Source organism: Hemitrygon akajei, chromosome 11 (genome assembly GCF_048418815.1).
Source record: "Hemitrygon akajei chromosome 11, sHemAka1.3, whole genome shotgun sequence".
Classification (NCBI taxonomy): Eukaryota; Metazoa; Chordata; class Chondrichthyes; order Myliobatiformes; family Dasyatidae; genus Hemitrygon; species Hemitrygon akajei.
Genome location: NC_133134.1, coordinates 1,130,870 through 1,150,538, shown reverse-complemented (window position 1 = coordinate 1,150,538; position 19,669 = coordinate 1,130,870). Strand labels below are relative to the sequence as shown.

Genomic DNA, 19,669 nt, shown 5'->3' with positions numbered 1-19,669 from the left:
CCCAAAAACAAACCTTCACAAAGATCTGCTGGTCAAATTATGTGACCTCAGCTTGCTGAGGGGAACGGGCCTACAATCCTCGGAGTTGCCTGATGTTGGTGGCCGGAGATGGAGATGTCGTAAGTGATGTAAGAGGAAGCGGAAGCGAGGTAAACGGGCAGGGGTCCGTGCCAGGCAAAAAGCAAACCCTAGCCGGCCGGCTCTCCCATCCATTCTGCTCTCCACTGTCCGCTCCCTAGACAATAAAATGGATTACATTCGACTCCAACGAAATACTCGACGGGACTACAGAGTCTGCTGTGTGTACGTTTTCACCAAGACTGTGGCTCACTGATGGAATTTCGGACGCTGCCATTCAGCTGGACGGGCTCGCCTTGTTTCGAGTGGACAGGGACGCAGCTCTCTCCGGTAAGAATCGTGGTGGGGGCTGTGTGTTTACATCAATACGGAATGGTGCAAGAACTCTGTGCTGGTTTCCAGACACTGCTCATCGCTAGTGGAGTTTGTGGCTGTTAGATGCAGACCATTTTATTTGCCACAGGAATTCACCTCTGTCCTCATAGTCAGCGTCTATGTTCCCCCAGCACTAATGCTAAGGAGACGCTCCATGAACTGTACGGGGCTGTTAGCGAACTGCAGAACACACACCCTGATGGTCTGTTTATTGTCGCCGGTGATTTTAACCATGCGAACCTCAAGTCAGTGCTCCCCAAATTCCATCAGTATGTGGACTTTGCAACGAGGGGGGAGAACGTGTTGAACCTGGTTTACACAAACATCCCAGACGTGTACCGGGCAGAGCCCCACCCCCACCTCAGTTACTCAGACCACATCTCTGTTATGCTAATCCCAGCATACAGACCGCTGGTCAGACGCTCCAGACCAGTTCAGAAGCAGGTGAAAACCTGGCCAGCAGGAGCCATCTGCTCTTCAAGACTGCTTTGAGCACACTAACTGGCACATGTTCAGGGAAACTGCAACCAATGGTGACTCTACCAACTTACAGGAGTACACAGCATCAGTGACCAGCTACATCAGTAAGTGCATTGATGATGTTACTCTGTCCAAGACCATCACTATATGTGCTAACCAGTAGCCATGGATGACCGTGGAGGTGCGTGCGCTGCTGAGGACCCGTGACTCCGCCTTCAGAGCAGGTGACAAGGCAGCTCTAACAACAGCGAGGGCCAAACTGTCCCAGGCCATCAGAGGGGCAAAGTGTGCACACGCCCAGCGAATCCACAGCCACTTCCAGGACAGTGGCGACACGCAGCACATGTGGAAGGGCATCCAGGACATCACCAATTACAGGACAACATCACCTGTCTGTGCAGGTGATGCCTCCCTCCCAGATGTGCTGAATAACTTCTACGCCCGGTTTGAAGTGGAAAATGACGTGGCGGTGAGGAAGTTCACCCTTCCTACAAATGACCAGGTGCTGTGTCTCACCGTGGCCGATGTGAGGAGAACCCTGTGCAGGGTCAACCCACGGAAGGCTGCTGAACCAGACAACATCCCTGGTAGAGTGCTCAGAGGATGTGCAGACCAGCTAGCAGATGTTCTCACTGACATCTTCAACATCTCCCTGAGCAGCACCACCGTTCCAACATGCTTCGAGACCACCACCATCATCCCCGTGCCGAAGAAGTCTTCAGTGTCCTGCCTAAATGACTACCGTCCCGTTGCACTTACATCCATCATCATGAAGTGTTTCGAGAGGCTCATCATGAGGCATATCAAGACCCTGCTGCCCCCCTCACTGGACCGACCCCCTGCAGTTTGTGTACCATCCCAACCGCTCAACAGATGACGCCATTGCCACCACCCTCCACCTGGTCCTAACCCACCTGGACAAAAAAGACACGTACGTTCGAATGCTGTTCATAGACTTCAGTTCAGCATTCAACACAATCATCCCTCAGAAACTGATTGGAAAGCTGAGCCTACTGGGCCTGAACACCTCCCTCTGCAACTGGATCCTAGACTTCCTGACTGGGAGATCTCAGTCAGTCCGGATCAGGAGCAGCATCTCCAACACCATCACACTGAGCACGGGGGCTCCCCAGGGCTGTGTGCTCAGTCCACTGCTGTTCACTCTGCTGACCCATGACTGTGCTGCAACACACAGCTCGAACCACATCATCAAGTTCGCCGATGACACGACCGTGGTGATCAGCAAGAACAACGAGTCAGCTTACAGAGAGGAGGTGCAGTAGCTAATGGACCGGTGCAGAGCCAACAACCTGTCTCTGAATGTGAACAAAATAAAAGAGATGGTTGTTGACTTCAGGAGGGCATGGAGTGACTACTCCCCGCTGAATATCGACGGCTCCTCGGTAGAGATCGTTAAGAGCACCAAATTTCTTGGTGTTCACCTGGCAGAGAATCTCACCTGGTCCCTCAACACCAGCTCCATAGCAAAGAAAGCCCAGCAGTGTCTCTACTTTCTGCGAAGGCTGAGGAAAGTCCATCTCCCACCCCCATCCTCATCACATTCTACAGGGGTTGTATTGAGAGCATCCTGAGCAGCTGCATCACTGCCTGGTTCGGAAATTGCACCATCTCGGATCGCAAGACCCTGCAGAGGATAGTGAGGTCAGCTGAGAAGATCATTGGGGTCTCTCTTCCTGCCATCACGGACATTTCCACTACACGCTGCATCCGCAAAGCAAACAGCATCATGAAGGACCCCGCGCCCCCCTCATACAAACTCTTCTCCCTCCTGCCATCTGGGAAAAGGTACGGAAGCATTCGGGCTCTCACGACCAGACTATGTAACAGTTTCTTCCCCCAAGCTATCAGACTCCTCGAACTATCAGAGCCTGGACTGACACCTTACTGCCCTATTGTCCTGTTTATCATTTATTGTAATGCCTGCACTGTTTTGTGCACTTTATGCAGTCCTGGGTAGGTCTGTAGTCTAGTGTAGTTGTTTTTCTTTCTCTCTGTGTTGTTTTTTACTTAGTTCAGTCTAGTTTTTGTACTGTGTCATGTAACACCATGGTCCTGAAAAACGTTGTCTCATTTTTACTATGTATTGTACATAGCAGTTATGGTCGAAATGACAATAAAAGTGACTTGACTTGACTTGACTTGACTTGGTAACAGGGCAAATGTTACTGAGCTCGAAGTCCGGCAGTAGCCAGACTTTACTAAGCTCAAGGCTTAGTAATGCTGCAAACATTACTGAGGTCAATGGTTGGTAATAGCACAGCTGTTACTGACCTTAAGGCTTGGTAGTAGTGCAGACATTATTGAGCTTGAGGTCTGCAACAGGGTAGACATTCCTGAACTTGTTGGCAAGTAATAGCACAGATTTCGCTGAGCTCAGGGGTTGGTAAAGGTTCAGACGTGACTGAATATGAGGGCAGGTAATATTGCAGACATTACTGAGCTCAAGGGCTGATAATAGCGCAGACATTGCTGAGCTCAAGGATTGGTAGTAGGTGAGGCATTACTGAAATTGAGGTTTAGTAATTGTGGAGACAATACTGAGCTTGAGGGCTGGTAATTGTGCAGACATTACTGAGCTCAAAAGTTGTAATAGCAGAAACATTACTGAGCTCAAGGATTGGTAATAGCAGAGGCATTACTGAGATCAAGGTTTAATAATAGCAGAGACATTACTGAGCTGGGCTGGTAATCGCACAGACATTACTGAGCTCAAAGGTGGTAATAGCGTAGATATTACTGAGCTCAAGGTTCAGTAATAGCGGAGAGCAGGTAATTTTGCAGACGTTATTGAGCCTGAGTATTGGTAATAGCATAGATGTTACTGAGCTCAAGGGTTGGTAATAATGAAGACATTACTAAGCTCAAAGGCCAGTAATCACATTGACATTAACAAGCTTGAGGGCTGGTAACAAGGCAGTCACTATTGAGCTCAAATCATGTAATAGAGCAGATATTACTGAGATTGAGGGTTGGTATTAACGCAGACATTATTGAAATTGAATGTTGCTAATAACGCAGACATTACTTAGTTTGAAGATTAGTATGTTATCTACACCACAGACCTTTAAAGGAGGTGACTTCACAGACAAAAGATGAAAAACAACAGATGCAAGAAATCTGAAGGCAAATCAGAAAATGCTTGCAACACTCAGCAGGTCAGGCACCATATGTGAAAAGTGAAATGATTCGAGACTGCCACACTTCGTCATAATTTTCCACTGATGTTGTCTGACCTGCTGAGTTCGTCCAGCACTTTCTGTTTTGTCTTCAAAGATGTTGGACACTTTGTTTCTCGTTGTCCATACTCTGGAGATTCTGGAAGTATTCTGAGGGATCAGACAAGAACACATGACCCCACTGTTCAAGGGAATCAGGAATACTGACTGGACAGCCCAATGTCCATGGTGGGGAAGTGCTGGAATCAATAACGAAGGATTAATGATAGGACTGTGCAGAGTCAGCAAGGATCTCAATGTTCCTCAACGTCAGTAAGACAAAAGAGCTGATTGTGGACTTCAGGAAGGGTAAGATGAAGGAACACATACCAATCGTCGTAGAGGAATCAGAAGTGGAGAGAGAGCAGCTTCAAGTTCCTGAGTGTCAAGATCTCTGAGGACCTAACCTGGTCCTAACATATTGATGCAGTCATAAAGAAAGCAAGACAGTGGCTATACTTTATTAGGAGTTTGAAGAGATTTGGTATGTCAACAAATACACTCAAAAACTTCTATAGTTGTACTGTGGAGAGCATTCTGACAGGCTCCATCACTGTCTGGTATGGAGGGGCTACTGCACAGGACCGAAAGAAGCTGCAGAGGGTTGTAAATCTAGTCAGCTCCATCTTGGGTACTAGCCTACAAAGTACCCAGGACATCTTTAGGGAGCGGTGTCTCAAAAAGGCAGCGTCCATTATTCAGGACCTCCAGCACCCAGGGCGTGCCCTTTTCTCACTGTTACCATCAGATAGGAGAGACAGAAGCCTGAAGGCACACACTCAGTGATTCAGGAACAGCTTCTTCCCTTCTGCCATCTGATTCCTAAATGGACATTGAAGCTTTGGACACTACCTCACTTTTTTTAATATACATTATTTCTGTTTTTGCACATTCGTTTAAATCTATCCAATACACATAATTTATTTATTTATTTATTATTATTATGTCTTATTTATTATTTTTTTCTCTTTGCGTGCTATATTATGTATTTCATTGAACTGCTGCTGCGAAGTTAACAAATTTCACGTCACATGCTGGTGATAATAAACCTGATTCTGATTCTGATTCAAAGTACATTTATTATCAAATTATGTCTTCTTGCAGACAGCCATAAAACAAAGAAACATAATAGAATTTGTTAAAAACCCCACACCACAAAGGCTGTCAAACATTCAACATGCAAAAACAGAACAAATTGTGCAAACAATGAAAAAGTAAACAAACAATCCACAGAACATGAACCACAAAGACTCTGAAAGTGAATCCACAGCCATGGAGCCAGTTCAGCACTGAGGTGAGTGAAGCCTCATGGAGTAGTGAGCTAAACATTGGATCGTCCTTAGCCTTGAGGTCTTCGTCTACTTAATCTGTGTCAGCACTTAAATCATTTCTGAAACCAGAGGGGGTAACTTCACTCAACTTCACTCACCCCAACACTGAACTGTTCCCACAACCTATGGAGTCACTTTTAAGAACTTTTCATCTCATCTTCTTGATATTTATTGCTTGCTTATTTATTAGTATTATTATTTTATTATTATTATTTCTTTATTCTTTTTTGTGCATTTGCACATTTTGTTGTCTTTTGCACTCTTGTTGTCCACCCTGTTGATGTGGTCTTGCATTGATTCTGTTATGGTTATTATTGTAATATGGATTTATTGAATATGGCCGAAAGAAAATGAACCTGAGAGTTGTATAGAACATAGAAATTTACAAAATATTACAGGCCCTTCAGTCCACAATGTTGTGCCAACCATGTCATCTCTAGAAACTGCCTAAAATCTCCCTAGCGCATAAGCCTCTATTTTTCTAAGCTCCATGTACCTATCTAAGAGGCTCTTAAAAGACCCTGTTGTATCCACCACCACCGCTGCCACTGGCAGTGCATTCCATGCACTCACCACTCTCTGTGTGATAAACTTACCCCTGACATCCCCTCAGTACCTGTTTCCAAGCATCTTAAAACTATGCCCCCGAGATAGCCATTTCAGCCCCGGGAAAAAGCCTCTGACTATCCACATGATCAATGCCTCTCATCATCATATACACCTCTATCAGGTCACCTCTCATCCTCCATCGCTCCAAGGAGAAAAGGCTGAGTTCACTCAACCTGTTTTCATAGGACATGCTCCCCAATACAGACAACATCCTTGTAAATCTCCTCTGCACCCTTTCTGTGGTTTCCACATCCTTCCTGTAGTGAGGTGACCAGAACTGAGATCAGTACTCCAAGTAGTATATGGTGATATATATGTACTTTGATAATAAATTTACTTTGAACTTTGAACAATGAATTTGTTTTTAAATTCTGGGTCCCAAAATTCCAAACTTGCCTGGTCTGCTCCAGCAATGGCCATTATGGCCGTACCTGTATTCTTCAGAATACAGTTTTCCAAATCCTTCAGGCTTCTGCCAAAATGCCAGATCATTCAGATGGTTCAAAAGCACACCTCCCAAAGAGAAATTACAGGCTGTGAATTGCAGTGATTATGTTCCAGAAAGAGTATATTTAGTAGAATAGCTAGAAGTTTTGTTTCTGCTTTGACTGATCTCCTGGAGTTTAAGGATGTGAATGCTGCAGGGAAATCTGCAGATAGGGTATGTTTGGGTTTAAAGAGGCTGGAAAGAGTGCGGAGGAGATTTATGAGAATTTTATTGGGACTTGAGGTACTGAGGTTGGGACTTCTTTTGTTGCTGCTTAGGAGAACGAGGGGTGATCTTATGGAGGTGCATAAATTCAGAATCAGAATCAGGTTTATTATCACTGGCATGTGTCAAGAAATTTGTTAACTTAGCAGCAGCAGTTCAATGCAATGCATGATAACATAGAAAGATAGATCAATCAATCAATTACAATAAGTGTGTGTGTATATATAAGTAAATATATATATTGAATAGATTATAAATAGTGCAAAAACAAATAAAATATATTTTAAAAAAAGTGAGGTAGTATTTATGGGCTCAATATCCATTTAGGAATTATGTGGCAAAGGGGAAGAAGTAGTTCCTAAACGCTTCCTAAATGACAGCTTCAAGCATTTTCCCAACTACAGATGTTAAGCTAAATGGCCTATAGTTGCCCGTTTTTTGCCTACATCCTTTTTAAAAAAGTGGCATGATATTTGCTGTCTTCCAATCTGCCAGGACCTGCCCAGAGTCTAGAGAGTTTTGATAAATGATTACCAACGCATCTACTATAACCTCAGCACCCTGGGATGCATCCCATCAAGACCAGTCTTTAGCTAAAGAAATTTCTCTGCTTCTCTGTTTTGAAAGGGCGCCCCTCTATCCTGAGGCTGTGCCCTCTTGTCCTAGACTCTCCCACCATGGGAAACATCCTTTCCACATCTACTCTGTCTAGGCCTTTCAACATTTGAAAGATTTCAATGAGATCCCCCCCTCATCCTTCTGAATTCCAGTGAGTACAGACCCTGAGCTATCAAATGTTCCTCGTATGATTACCCTTTCATTCCCAGAATCATCCTTGTCACCTCCTCTGGAGCCTCTCCAATACCAGCACATCTTTTCTAAGATGAGGGGCCCTAAACTGTTCACAATACTCAAGGTGAGGCCAGTGCCTTATTAAAGCCTCAGCATCACGTACTTGCTCTTGTATTCTAGACCTCTTGAAATGAATGCCAACATGGCATTTGTCTTCCTCAGCAGAGTCTCAACCTGCAAGTTAACCTTCAGGGTGTTCTGCACAAGGGCTTGCAAACCTTCTGCATCTCAGATTCCTGGATTTTCTCCCCATTTAGAAAATAGTCTGCACATTTATTTCTACTACCAAAGTGCATGAACATGCATTTTCCAACATTGTATTTCATTTGCCACTTTCTTTCCCATTCTCCATATCTGTCTAAGTCTTTCTGCATCCTACCTATTTCCTCAACACTACCTGCCCCTCCACCACTCTTCATATCATCTGCAAACTTGGCAACAAAGCCACCTATTCCATCATCTAAATAACCTATATACAGCACAAACAGAAGTGGACCCAACACCGACCCCTGTGGAACACCACTAGTCACTGGCAGCCAACCAGAAAAGGATCCTTTTATTCCCACTCACTGCCTCCTACCAATCAGCCAATGTTCTAACAGTGCAAGTAACTTTCCTGTAATACCATGGGCTCTTAACTTGGTAGGCAGCCTCATGTGGCACCTTGTCAATGGCCGCCTGAAAGTCCAAATAACATCCACTGCATCCCCTTTATCTATCCTACTTGCAATCTCCTCAAAGAATTCCAACAGCTTCCTCAGGCAGGATTTTCCCTGAAGGAAACCATGCTGACTTTGTCCTATCTTGTCCTGTGTCACCAAGTACTCCATCACCTCATCCTTAACAATTGACTGCAACATCTTCCCAACCACTGAGGTCAGGCTAACTGGTCTATAATTTCCTTTCTGCTGCCTTCCTCCTTTCTTAAAGAGTGGAGAGACATTTGCAATTCTCTAGTCCTCTGGCACCATGCCAGAGTCCAATGATTTATTCGAAAAAACTTTTACTATCCATTTTGATATTATTTGCTAGCTTGCTTTCATATTTCATCTTTTCCCTTCTAATGATTTTTTTTAGTTGCTCTCTGTAGGTTTTTGAAAACTTCCCAATCCTCTATCTTCCCACTAATTTTTGCTTTGTCTTATGCCCTTTCTTTTGCTTTTACATTAGCTTTGACTTCCCTTGTCAGCCACGGTTGTACTATTTTACCATTTGAGTATTTCTTCATTTTTGGAATACACATGTCCTGCTCCTTTCTCATTTTTTCCCAGAAACACACACCATTGCTGCTCTGCTGACATCCCTGAAAGCACCTCCTTCCAATTTATTTTGGCCAACTCCTCTCTCACACCACTGTAATTTATTTTACTCCACTGAAATACTGCTACATCAGACTTTACTTTCTCTCTATCAAATTTCAAGTTGAACTCAACCATATTGTGATCACTGGTTCCTAAGGGTTCTTTTAACTTAAGCTCCCTAGTCACCTCCAGTTCATTACATAACACCCAATCCAGTATAGCTGATATGGGTTTAGAGGGATATGAGTCAAACACTTCAGCCTGCGCTTATCCGTGGTCTACCATAAGAAGTGGTTACAGCACATATAACTGCGGCAGTAGTTTGGCAGCTTGATTGGTATCGTCCTATTGGGCTGCAGGCTCTCTCTCTGTGCGGTATCGCTCTGTGTGACCATGGTCTGACTGTTGACTGATCCCAATACAGTCGAGCAGAGGAACAGGCCCTTCGGTCTACTGCGTTGTGGCAAAGTAATTAAACTAGTCCCTGCTGCTTTCCCGATGTCTATATCCCTCCAACCTCTGCTCCTGTACCCATCTAAGAGCCTCTCACACACGTTTCTCTTGTATTTGCCTCCAGCATCAGCTGTGGCAGCCCGTTCTTTTCTGGCCTGGGTCCCTGAAGTGGCAGACTACCCAGCTCCATTCTGCAGCCTCATCCCTAACCATCTTGTTTCTGCTCTTCCAGCTGTGCATCAGTAGCAGAACATCTGCACGGGAGATTGTGACATTGGTTATAAGAGAAACGAATGAGGCAGTGAGGAGGATGAGAGGAAGGCCAGGAGTCCACCTGTACCGAGAAGACCAACTAGAAAACTTCGGCCTGGTCTTGTTGATGGACAACACAGAGAAGTGGATACAGGATGATGTTTCACCCCTCTCACTGCAGAACCCCTGGACCAAAGGCCAGCTATGTGTCCGCATGAGAGGGTGTACCCCATCGCTCACTCCACAAGGGACAGCAACAGCTGTGTGAGATGTGGAGGGCCATGCCCATGACTGTGGACCCCATCTGTTCTCTGTCCAGCCAAAGCCCAGTCAGCACTTAGGGAGAGCAGTATTTATCTCACCTGCACAATCAACTGTTCCACTGGACTGATGCATATACAGAGCAGCATTATTCTGCGGTGTGGTATTCATGATTTCTACAAAGGCAGCGGTTTCTTTGGGATGTGCAACATGTACGATGTGTACAAGATGGGAATCGGTGAGTCTGACAGCTTTCACTGTCTACACTGGTTTTCACGACCAGTCCTCACATTCCACTAGTGGCTTCAGCAACACAGTGAAATAGTCCCAAGAGGGCACCTCACAATGTGTTCCGTGATAAGGGTGCGAGATGTTTGCTAGTTGTTGGCCCATGAATGAGTGAGCCCCAGGATGTGGTGTAGAGGCAGGCTGAGCGAGAGCTTTCTAGTTTATGCCATCTGCTCCTCTCCCACAAAAATCAGCAATACAGTTCCCCTCTCCTTCTCTCTGGAGCCATTCCCCATTCTGGTTCTCCTCTCACCCCTTTCTCCTCACTTGCCCATCTCTTCTCTCATGTTCCTCTCCTCCTTCCCTTTCTCCCATCATCCACTCTAGTCTCCTATCAGGTTCCTCTTCTTCAGCCCTTTATCTCATCCACTTATCACCCAGCTTCTCACTTCATCCCCCCCCCCCTCCCTCCCCTAGCCACCTACCTCCTCACCTGGTCTTACCTGTCACCTACCAGCTTGTACTCCTTTCTCTGCCTCACCTTCTTATTCCGGCTTCTTCCCCATTCCTTTCAAGTCCCGATGAAGGGTCCTGGCCCAAAATGTCAACTGTTTATTCCCCTCCATAGATGCTGCCTGACCTGCTTAGTTTTGTGTGTGTGACTTTGTATTTCTAGCATCTGCAGAACCTCTTGTGCTGATGTGTTAGTGAAGGTTTAGTTGATGGATCTGACCAGAAGGCTCCCTGCTTTAACTCACCATTGTACCTGTGACATCTCCTGCCTGGGCCAGTAACATTCCCTTCAATTCAGGAATATGTTGTTGAAGGTTGTTAGTGATGCTTTGCTCCCTGAAATGTGACAATGATGTTGTGCTGTTGTGGTCTGAACTTCTGAGGTTGCATTGTCTGTACATTATCACACATCCTTTAGAAAGCTGTCCGATGGGAATGAAACAGGAATCCAGAGCAAAGTCTCTCATTCAGCAAGCGGGAGAATCCGCGGCTGAACGACGAGGAAGTCAGGTTCCCTCAACTTTTGTACTGGCCCCTGGTCCCTGGAGGAGCCATGCACAGATTCCCCCATAAGCCAGCACTGTGGGTCAGGAGAGCAGTGATGCACGTCAAGGTTCTATGTGACTTCAGCCATCCACTCGGTGGGCAATCTCCCCAGATTGGACTTAACCTCAGTACCCTGATGGGGAGGGAAAGGCCAGCAGTTACAACTGCTCACCTCATCACCAGACAGTTTCCACAATCTGTCAGGCAATTGATACTCATTGTCTGCACACACATGTCAGAGACACTGGGGATAACACACTCAAACACTGATGCACTGATGCACATCCCAGCAGCCAGCTCCACTTCCCCATGTCTATATACACTCCCTGACTGGGAGTCCTTTTGCACAGTTGTAGGGGGCAGTCCACAGACCCCACCACTGTCACCAGGGCCTGAGAGCAGCAAGGAGACCATTCCTCCACAGTTCCCTGCCCTTCACTAGGGTTCACTTTGTGTGTTTGTTCAAGGTCTCAGTCATAGCCCTAGTGGGATCTGGGCTTTTCCAACTGTTTGTAGTTCACCACAGCAGCTTGCAGAACGTGAGACAATATGGACCAGGAGCCAGTGCAGGAACAGGGCCCAGTGTAGGACCAGGAGCCAGTGCAGAACCAGAGCCCAGTGTAGGACCAGGAGCCAGTGTAGGACCAGGAGCCAGTGCAGGAACAGGGCCCAGTATAGGACCAGGAGCCAGTGCAGAACCAGAGCCCAGTGTAGGACCAGGAGCCAGTGCAGAACCAGAGCCCAGTGTAGGACCAGGAGCCAGTGCAGGAACAGGGCCCAGCATAGGACCAGGAGCCAGTGCAGGAACAGGGCCCAGCATAGGACCAGGAGCCAGTGCAGAACCAGAGCCCAGTGTAGGACCAGGAGCCAGTGCAGAACCAGAGCCCAGTGTAGGACCAGGAGCCAGTGCAGGAACAGGGCCCAGTGTAGGACCCGGCATAGTACCAGGAGCCAGTGTAAGACCAGGGCCCAAGCGCAGGACCAAGAGCCTGTGCAAGATCCAGCATAGGAGCTGCAGCCAATGCAGGAGCCGGCGTAGGGTCAGAGCACAGTGCAGGACACATTGTGGAAGCTAGATACGAGACATTCTGCATGCAGTACAGTATGTGTGAGCATCATTACTTTCCACAAGTTCTCAACACTGGTTGTGGGGCATTTCTACCTTTCCCCCTCCCCTTTCCCTCACCCTCTCTCTCTCTCTCTCCCCCCATTCTCACTCTTGCTAACCTCTCTTTTTAGCCCTCTCTTGTGCTCTCTCTACCTCTCTCTCCCCATTTCTCTCCCTCTCTCTTCCTCTCTTCCCTTTGTCATCCATCTTTCACACCCTTTTCACTCTCCCTCTCACTCTGTCCCTCTCTCTCCCTTTCTCCCTCCCTCTCTCTCTGCCTCTCTTCCCTCTCCCCATCTCTCTTTACCCCCTCTCTTTCTCCCCCTTTTCCTCTCTTCCTCTCTCCCTTTCTCCCCCTCCCTCTCCCCCATCTCTCCCTCTCTCTCTGGTTTTATTCAAATCACAGCTGTACTTGTTTTTCCTCTGACATCATTGCTCGCTACACATCCGCACTAATCAGTTCAGTCACACTATCAGCAAGGCACTTCATCTCTCTGAACCATTCTCTCCTCACCCTCTCCTCTCCCCCTTGTGCCTGAGTGAGCTCAGTCAGAGCCGTATCCTCCCTTTGCCAGCAATCCATGTCTGATGGGAAATCAGTGAAAGGGAACTGAAGTAAGTACCAGGCGTAATTTGGTTAGGAGAGAGAGAGAGAGGGAGAGCTGGCAGTGTAAAACCTGGAGAGCTGGATCTGAGATCTGTGCGGATGGGACTGTTAGGAAGGGAAGGTCACTATTGGACAGCCTGAGAGACAGGAGCAATATTGGAGTACACAGGAACAGAACATGTGCTTGTGGGCTTGCTGGCATCCCCTCGGTGCAGTGAGGAAGTGGAAGGGTCTGTGGTTTACCCTTACACTACTGGGGAATCTATGAACAAGGCGGACTGGAGAAAACTGACCACAAACTCAATGCATCCAAACAAACCAAGAAGAAAAAATAGAAAGCAGAGACAGGCTCGGCATGATCACAGGAGATTCTGCAAATGCGGGAAATCCAGCACAGCAAGCACACAGTGCTGGAGAAACTCATCCAGTTTATGGGGAAGGGGGAGTTCACTAAACAGTCAGCATAGATGCTGCCTGACCTGCTGAGTTCCTCCAGTATTTCATGGCTGTTGTCTTGGGAAAGATGTGGTGTGGTGAGCACAGATGCAGGCTGGAGCAGCAGAGTGAGTGTGATACACTTCACTAAGGGGCTCTGAGCCCCTCCCCTAACAGGACATTGCATCTCAATCCAGAGTCCTATTACATCACAGTGAAATATCTCAAAGGATTGTCTCTTCAGACTCTTGCAGTGAGCTAATAAGATCAAATTACAAGCTCTGGACTCTGAAACACTGTCAGGCAACATCTGTAGAGAAAGAAACCAGTTTATGTTTTGGGACAGGGTCCCTTCCTTTCATCTCGAGCGTGTTCTGCTATGTCTTTAGCTTGTTGGAAGTGCAGCCAAAGGGAGAGTGGCAGAGGGAGTTAAACTGAAGCTTGGGTGCTTTGCTGGTCCTGAACGGTATTGACCCCACTGAACTCTACAGCAGTAAATCATCCCCTGTGACATTACCACCAGGCCACTCCTCTCCTCTCAGATTCTCGAGGAATACTTCATCCAACATGCCACACCAGCACTCAGCATACCCCTCCACCACACTGCACTCAGCATGCCCCTCCACCACACTGCACTCAGCATGCCCCTCCACCACACTGTACTCAGCATGCCCCTCCACCACACCAGCACTCAGCATGCCCCTCCACCACACTGCACTCAGCATGCCCCTCCACCACACTGTACTCAGCATGCCCCTCCACCACCAGCACTCAGCATACCCCTCCACCACACTGCACTCAGCATGCCCCTCCACCACACCAGCACTCAGCATACCCCTCCACCACACTGCACTCAGCATGCCCCTCCACCACACCAGCACTCAGCATGCCCCTCCACCACACTGCACTCAGCATGCCCCTCCACCACACCAGCACTCAGCATGCCCCTCCACCACACCAGCACTCAGCATACCCCTCCACCACACCAGCACTCAGCATGCCCCTCCACCACACTGTACTCAGCATGCCCCTCCACCACACTGTACTCAGCATGCCCCTCCACCACACCAGCACTCAGCATACCCCCCCACCACACCAGCACTCAGCATGCCCCTCCACCACACCAGCACTCAGCATGCCCCTCCACCACACCAGCACTCAGCATGCCCCTCCACCACACTGCACTCAGCATGCCCCTCCACCACACTGTACTCAGCATGCCCCTCCACCACACTGCACTCAGCATGCCCCTCCACCACACCAGCACTCAGCATGCCCCTCCACCACACCAGCACTCAGCATACCCCTCCACCACACCAGCACTCAGCATGCCCCTCCACCACACCAGCACTCAGCATACCCCTCCACCACACCAGCACTCAGCATACCCCTCCACCACACTGCACTCAGCATGCCCCTCCACCACACTGTACTCAGCATGCCCCTCCACCACACTGTACTCAGCATGCCCCTCCACCACACCAGCACTCAGCATACCCCTCCACCACACTGCACTCAGCATGCCCCTCCACCACCAGCACTCTTCTCATGAAACCTTCCTACAAAACAGCAGGACACACAACACCAGCCCCTCCACTAAACAGTGTCCCAAAAGCTCATTCCACTTGAACCAAAGATTCCCATTTATTATAATGGCTTTCCTGCTCCCAATACACCTCTGTAATCCTGGAGAAACCAAACATAGATTATGAGACACCAAGCTGAATATCTTATTCATGTAAGACATAACAGGAGAGTGAACAGAAATAAAACTCGTGTTCAAGCCGCCAGTTATAACTCAAATCAATTTCAAATTCTCCTGGTGTATGGACAATGCTGGACAGACACAGAGTGAGGCTTCCTCCACACTATCTCATCACACACTCCCAGGGTCAGACACAGAGTGATGTTCGTCCACACCATGCCATCACACTCTTCTGGGACAGGAATAAATGAGTCAAATTTAACTCCAAGTTTTGGGTTTTGGGTTTTAGAAGTGTCCCCACTGTGGTTCTCTCTGCTTTGAATGTGATATTTAGCATTGTGGTTGGATTCCCTTTGAGATCAAATGACAAAGTCATTTTGTGAAGAATGTTTGGAGACAACAGACAACACAACTTGTGTTTATGTAACCGTGATCAGAGCCAAGTGTCTGAGTGAAAGGATGACATTTACTCTTGCCGCAAGACTACTCCACAGTGTGGGAACAGCCATGTTAGCCAGATGCGTTTGTTGAGGTTTGGGAAGGGGAAACAGCGTGGAGAAGTACAAGGCAGCAAATGTCCCAGTACTGCAGAGGAGGAAGTTTGGATGGGCAGAACTGAAGCTTCAGAACAAACCCTTTGAGAAAAACACAATTCTTCCCAAGAGGAAAGGCACCAGGTACCAATATCACATTGTCAGTAGAGTGATAGATATGGAGCAGGATTAAACAACTCTGCCATGGGCCATTCACAAACTCCATGGAAACACAGGAGATTTTGCAGATACTGGAAATGCAGAGTAACACCCAGCAGATGGGGACATCCTCTTCACTGTCAGGTTTAAAGACTGATCTCTCATTGATGTTTGGTTTGTTGTGTTCCTGTTACTTCTCTGAACCCTGCGTTGTGAGCTCTGCATGAATTACTGTGCCGTGTGTGGTAACCATACAATTAGAAGATGGTCCAAACAATTAAAAATTATTTTTCTGAGACCAACATATTCTGTATATCTCATCTTTTCCAGAGAAAGCATCTTCGTGACACACCAATGAATTTAACAGCAAGAGAGTCATTCCTGCCACACCCTTAAAAACACACTCCCTTGAGAAAACTAGCTAAATACAGAGTGAGACTCACTCCACACAGTCCCACGGTCGGGCACAGAGCGAGACTCACTCCACACAGTCCCACGGTCGGGCACAGAACGAGACTCACTCCACACAGTCCCACGGTCGGGCACAGAACGAGACTCACTCCACACAGTCCCACGGTCAGATACAGAGTGACACTCACTCGACACAGTCTCACGGTCAAACACAGAGTGAGACTCACTCCACACAGTCCCACGGTCGGGCACAGAACGAGACTCACTCCACACAGTCCCACGGTCAGATACAGAGTGACACTCACTCGACACAGTCTCACGGTCAAACACAGAGTGAGACTCACTCCACACAGTCCCACGGTCTTATATGGAGTGAGACTCACTGCACACAGTCCCACGGTCAAATACAGAGTGAGACTCACTCCACACAGTCCCACGGTCTTATATGGAGTGAGACTCACTCCACACAATCCCACGTCAAATACAGAGTGAGACTCACTCCACACAGTCCCACGGTCAAATACAGAGTGAGACTCACTCCACACAGTCCCACGGTCAAATACAGAGTGAGACTCACTCCACACAGTCCCACGGTCATATACAGAGTGAGACTCACTCCACACATTCCCATGGTCAAATACAGAGTGAGACTCACTCCACACAGTCCCACAGTCAAATACAGAGTGAGACTCACTCCACACAGTCCCATGGTAAGGCACAGAGTGAGACTCACTCCACACAGTCCCACGGTCTTATATGGAGTGAGACTCACTCCACACAGTCCCATGGTCAAATACAGAGTGAGACTCACTCCACACATTCCCACGGTCAGGCACAGAGTGAGACTCACTCCACACATTCCCACTTTCAGGCACAGAGTGAGACTCACTCCCACATAGTCCCACGGTCAGGCACAGAGTGAGACTCACTCCACACATTCCCACGGTCAGGCACAGAGTGAGACTCACTCCACACAGTCCCACGGTCAGGCACAGAGTGAGACCCACACAACACACTCCTGCGGTCAGACACTGAGTGAAACTCCATTCACATTGTCCCATCACACACTCCAGGGGTCAGGCAGAGTGAAGCTCCCTCCACACCATCCCATCACACAGCATTAGGGTCAGACAGTAAAGCTTCCTCCGCACTGTTCCACCACACACTCAAGGAGTCAGACACAGATTGAAGATCCTTCCACATCATTCCACCACACTGTCCTGTGGTCAGACACAGATTGAAGCTCCGTCCACACAGTCCCGGGGTCAGACACAGTGTGAAACGCCATTCACATTGTCCTACCACACACTCCAGGGGTCAGACACAAAGTTAAGATCCCTCCAAACCATCTGATCACACCCTCCCAGGGTCACACAGATTGAAACTCCCTCCACACCATCCCAACACACAGGCCTAGGGCCAGACGCAGAGTAAAGTTCCCTCTGCACTGTCCCAGCACACACTCATGGGATCAGACACAGTGAAGATCCCTCCACACCTTTCCACCACGTAGTCCTGTGGTCAGACACAGAGAGAAACTCCTCCACACAGTCCTGGGGTCAAACACAGAGTGAAGCTCCCTGCACATCGTCCTGTCACACATTCCTGGGGCCAGACACATAGTGAAGTTCCCTCCGCCCTGTCCTACTACACACTCCTGGGGTCAGACACAGTATGAAGCTCATCTACACTGTCCCATCACACACCTGAGATCAGAAACAGAGTCAAGTTTGGTCAGGGGTCCAGTGCTCCACAGCAGAAACCATTCTGGAACCTTCTGTCCAAATAGGACTGGAACCCCTCATGCCAGGGTCAGGAAATTAGGGTTTTCCAGGTGAAAGATTAAACTAAACAATGGTGGAGGTTCTTTGGCCTCCAGTCCTCTGGACAGCATCCCTGGAGATAGAAAATGCCATGCCCTATAAGACCAATACCTTCACTGAAACCCCAAACAACATACAGTTAATGTTCTTCAGACAATGTACGCTTTCATGGAGAGGATATACCAGGTCACACATATCAACTTATCAAGTCTGAAACAGATATTGTTTACCCACTTTGATGGTATGAGTTGGACAGGTCTGACAGGGATACTACTGATAGACTTTGGCATCAGGAGAAGTGCAAGTCAGGCACGGGTATTGCTGACCCAGTCTGATGTCAGGAGATGGATGAGTCTGACAGAGATATTGCTGATACACGCTGATGTCAGGAGATGGATGAGTCTGACATTGATATGACTGGCCCACAATGACGTATGGATATGGCTGAGTCTGAAGGTGAAAGTGAACCCATTCCAATGTCAGCAGGTGAACAAGTCTGACAGGGATATTGCTGACTTACTCTGACATCAGGAGATGGCCATGTCCAACACGTATATTGCTAACTCACTGTGACGGCAGGAGATGGACGAGTCTGATGAAGAAATAGCTGAACACTAATGACAGGAGATGTAGGCGTCTGACGGATATATTGCTGACCCACATTGATGTCTGGAAATCGATGAGTTTGATGGAGATATTGTTGACCTACTCTGACATCAGGAGATGCATGCATCAGACATGCATATTACTAACCTACACTACCTTCAAGATATGGATGAGCTTGACAAAGATGCTGCTAATGAACTCTAACGTCAGCAAATGGCTGAGTTTGACACGGATAGCGTTGACCTAATCTGACATCATGAGATGGACAATTCTGACGGAGATTTTGCTGACACATCTGACATCAGGAGATGGCAAATCTGATGAGGATATTGCTGAATCAGTCTGATGTCGGGAGGTGGATGCATCTGATACTGATATTGCTGATCAGGAGTTGGACAAATCAGAAATGGATATTGCTGACACACTCTGACATCAGGAGATGGACGAGTCTGACAGAAATATTGCTGACCCACTCCAATGTCAGCAGATGAACAAGTCTGTCGCAGATATAGCTGACCCATTCTCAGGTCAGGAGATAGATGAGTCTTATGGAGATATTGCTGACTCACTCTGACATCAGTAGGTGGACATACCTGATACTGATATTGTTGACCTACTCTGACATCAGGAGATGGACGATTATGATTTTACTACTGCTGACCCAATCTGATGTCAGGAGGTGGACATACCTGACGAAGATAGTCATGACTTGCTCTGACATCAGGAGAAGGACAGGTCTGACATGGGTATTGTTGACCTACTCTGATGTCACCAGATCAATGAGTCTGACAGAGATGTTGCTGACCTACTTGGAAGTGCAGAAATGGTCCAGTCTAATAGACAAATATTGTTGACCCACTCTGACATCATGGACGAGTCTGACAGAGAATTTGCTAACACATCTGACATCAGGAGATAGACAATTCTGACAGAGATATTGCTGGTAATATAAATTGGGAGCAGATGTTCTCAGGGAAATGCATGACAGAAATGTGGCATATGTTCAGGGAACATTTGCATGGTGTTCTGCATAGGTATGTTCCATTGAGGCAGGG

The 19,669-nt window shown here is 47.6% G+C and overlaps 1 protein-coding gene across 1 annotated transcript in view; it reads left to right on the top strand.

The window, feature by feature from the left end:
* The window catches only part of LOC140735216 (ankyrin-repeat and fibronectin type III domain-containing 1-like), a 422,525-nt gene extending 408,089 nt beyond the window's left edge, over positions 1-14,436 (top strand). The window contains 1 exon segment of the mRNA XM_073060001.1: positions 9,660-14,436. Within this exon segment, the coding sequence (XP_072916102.1) occupies positions 9,660-9,947 (288 nt within the window). The 3' untranslated portion in view covers positions 9,948-14,436.
* Positions 14,437-19,669: the final 5,233 nt, after the last annotated feature.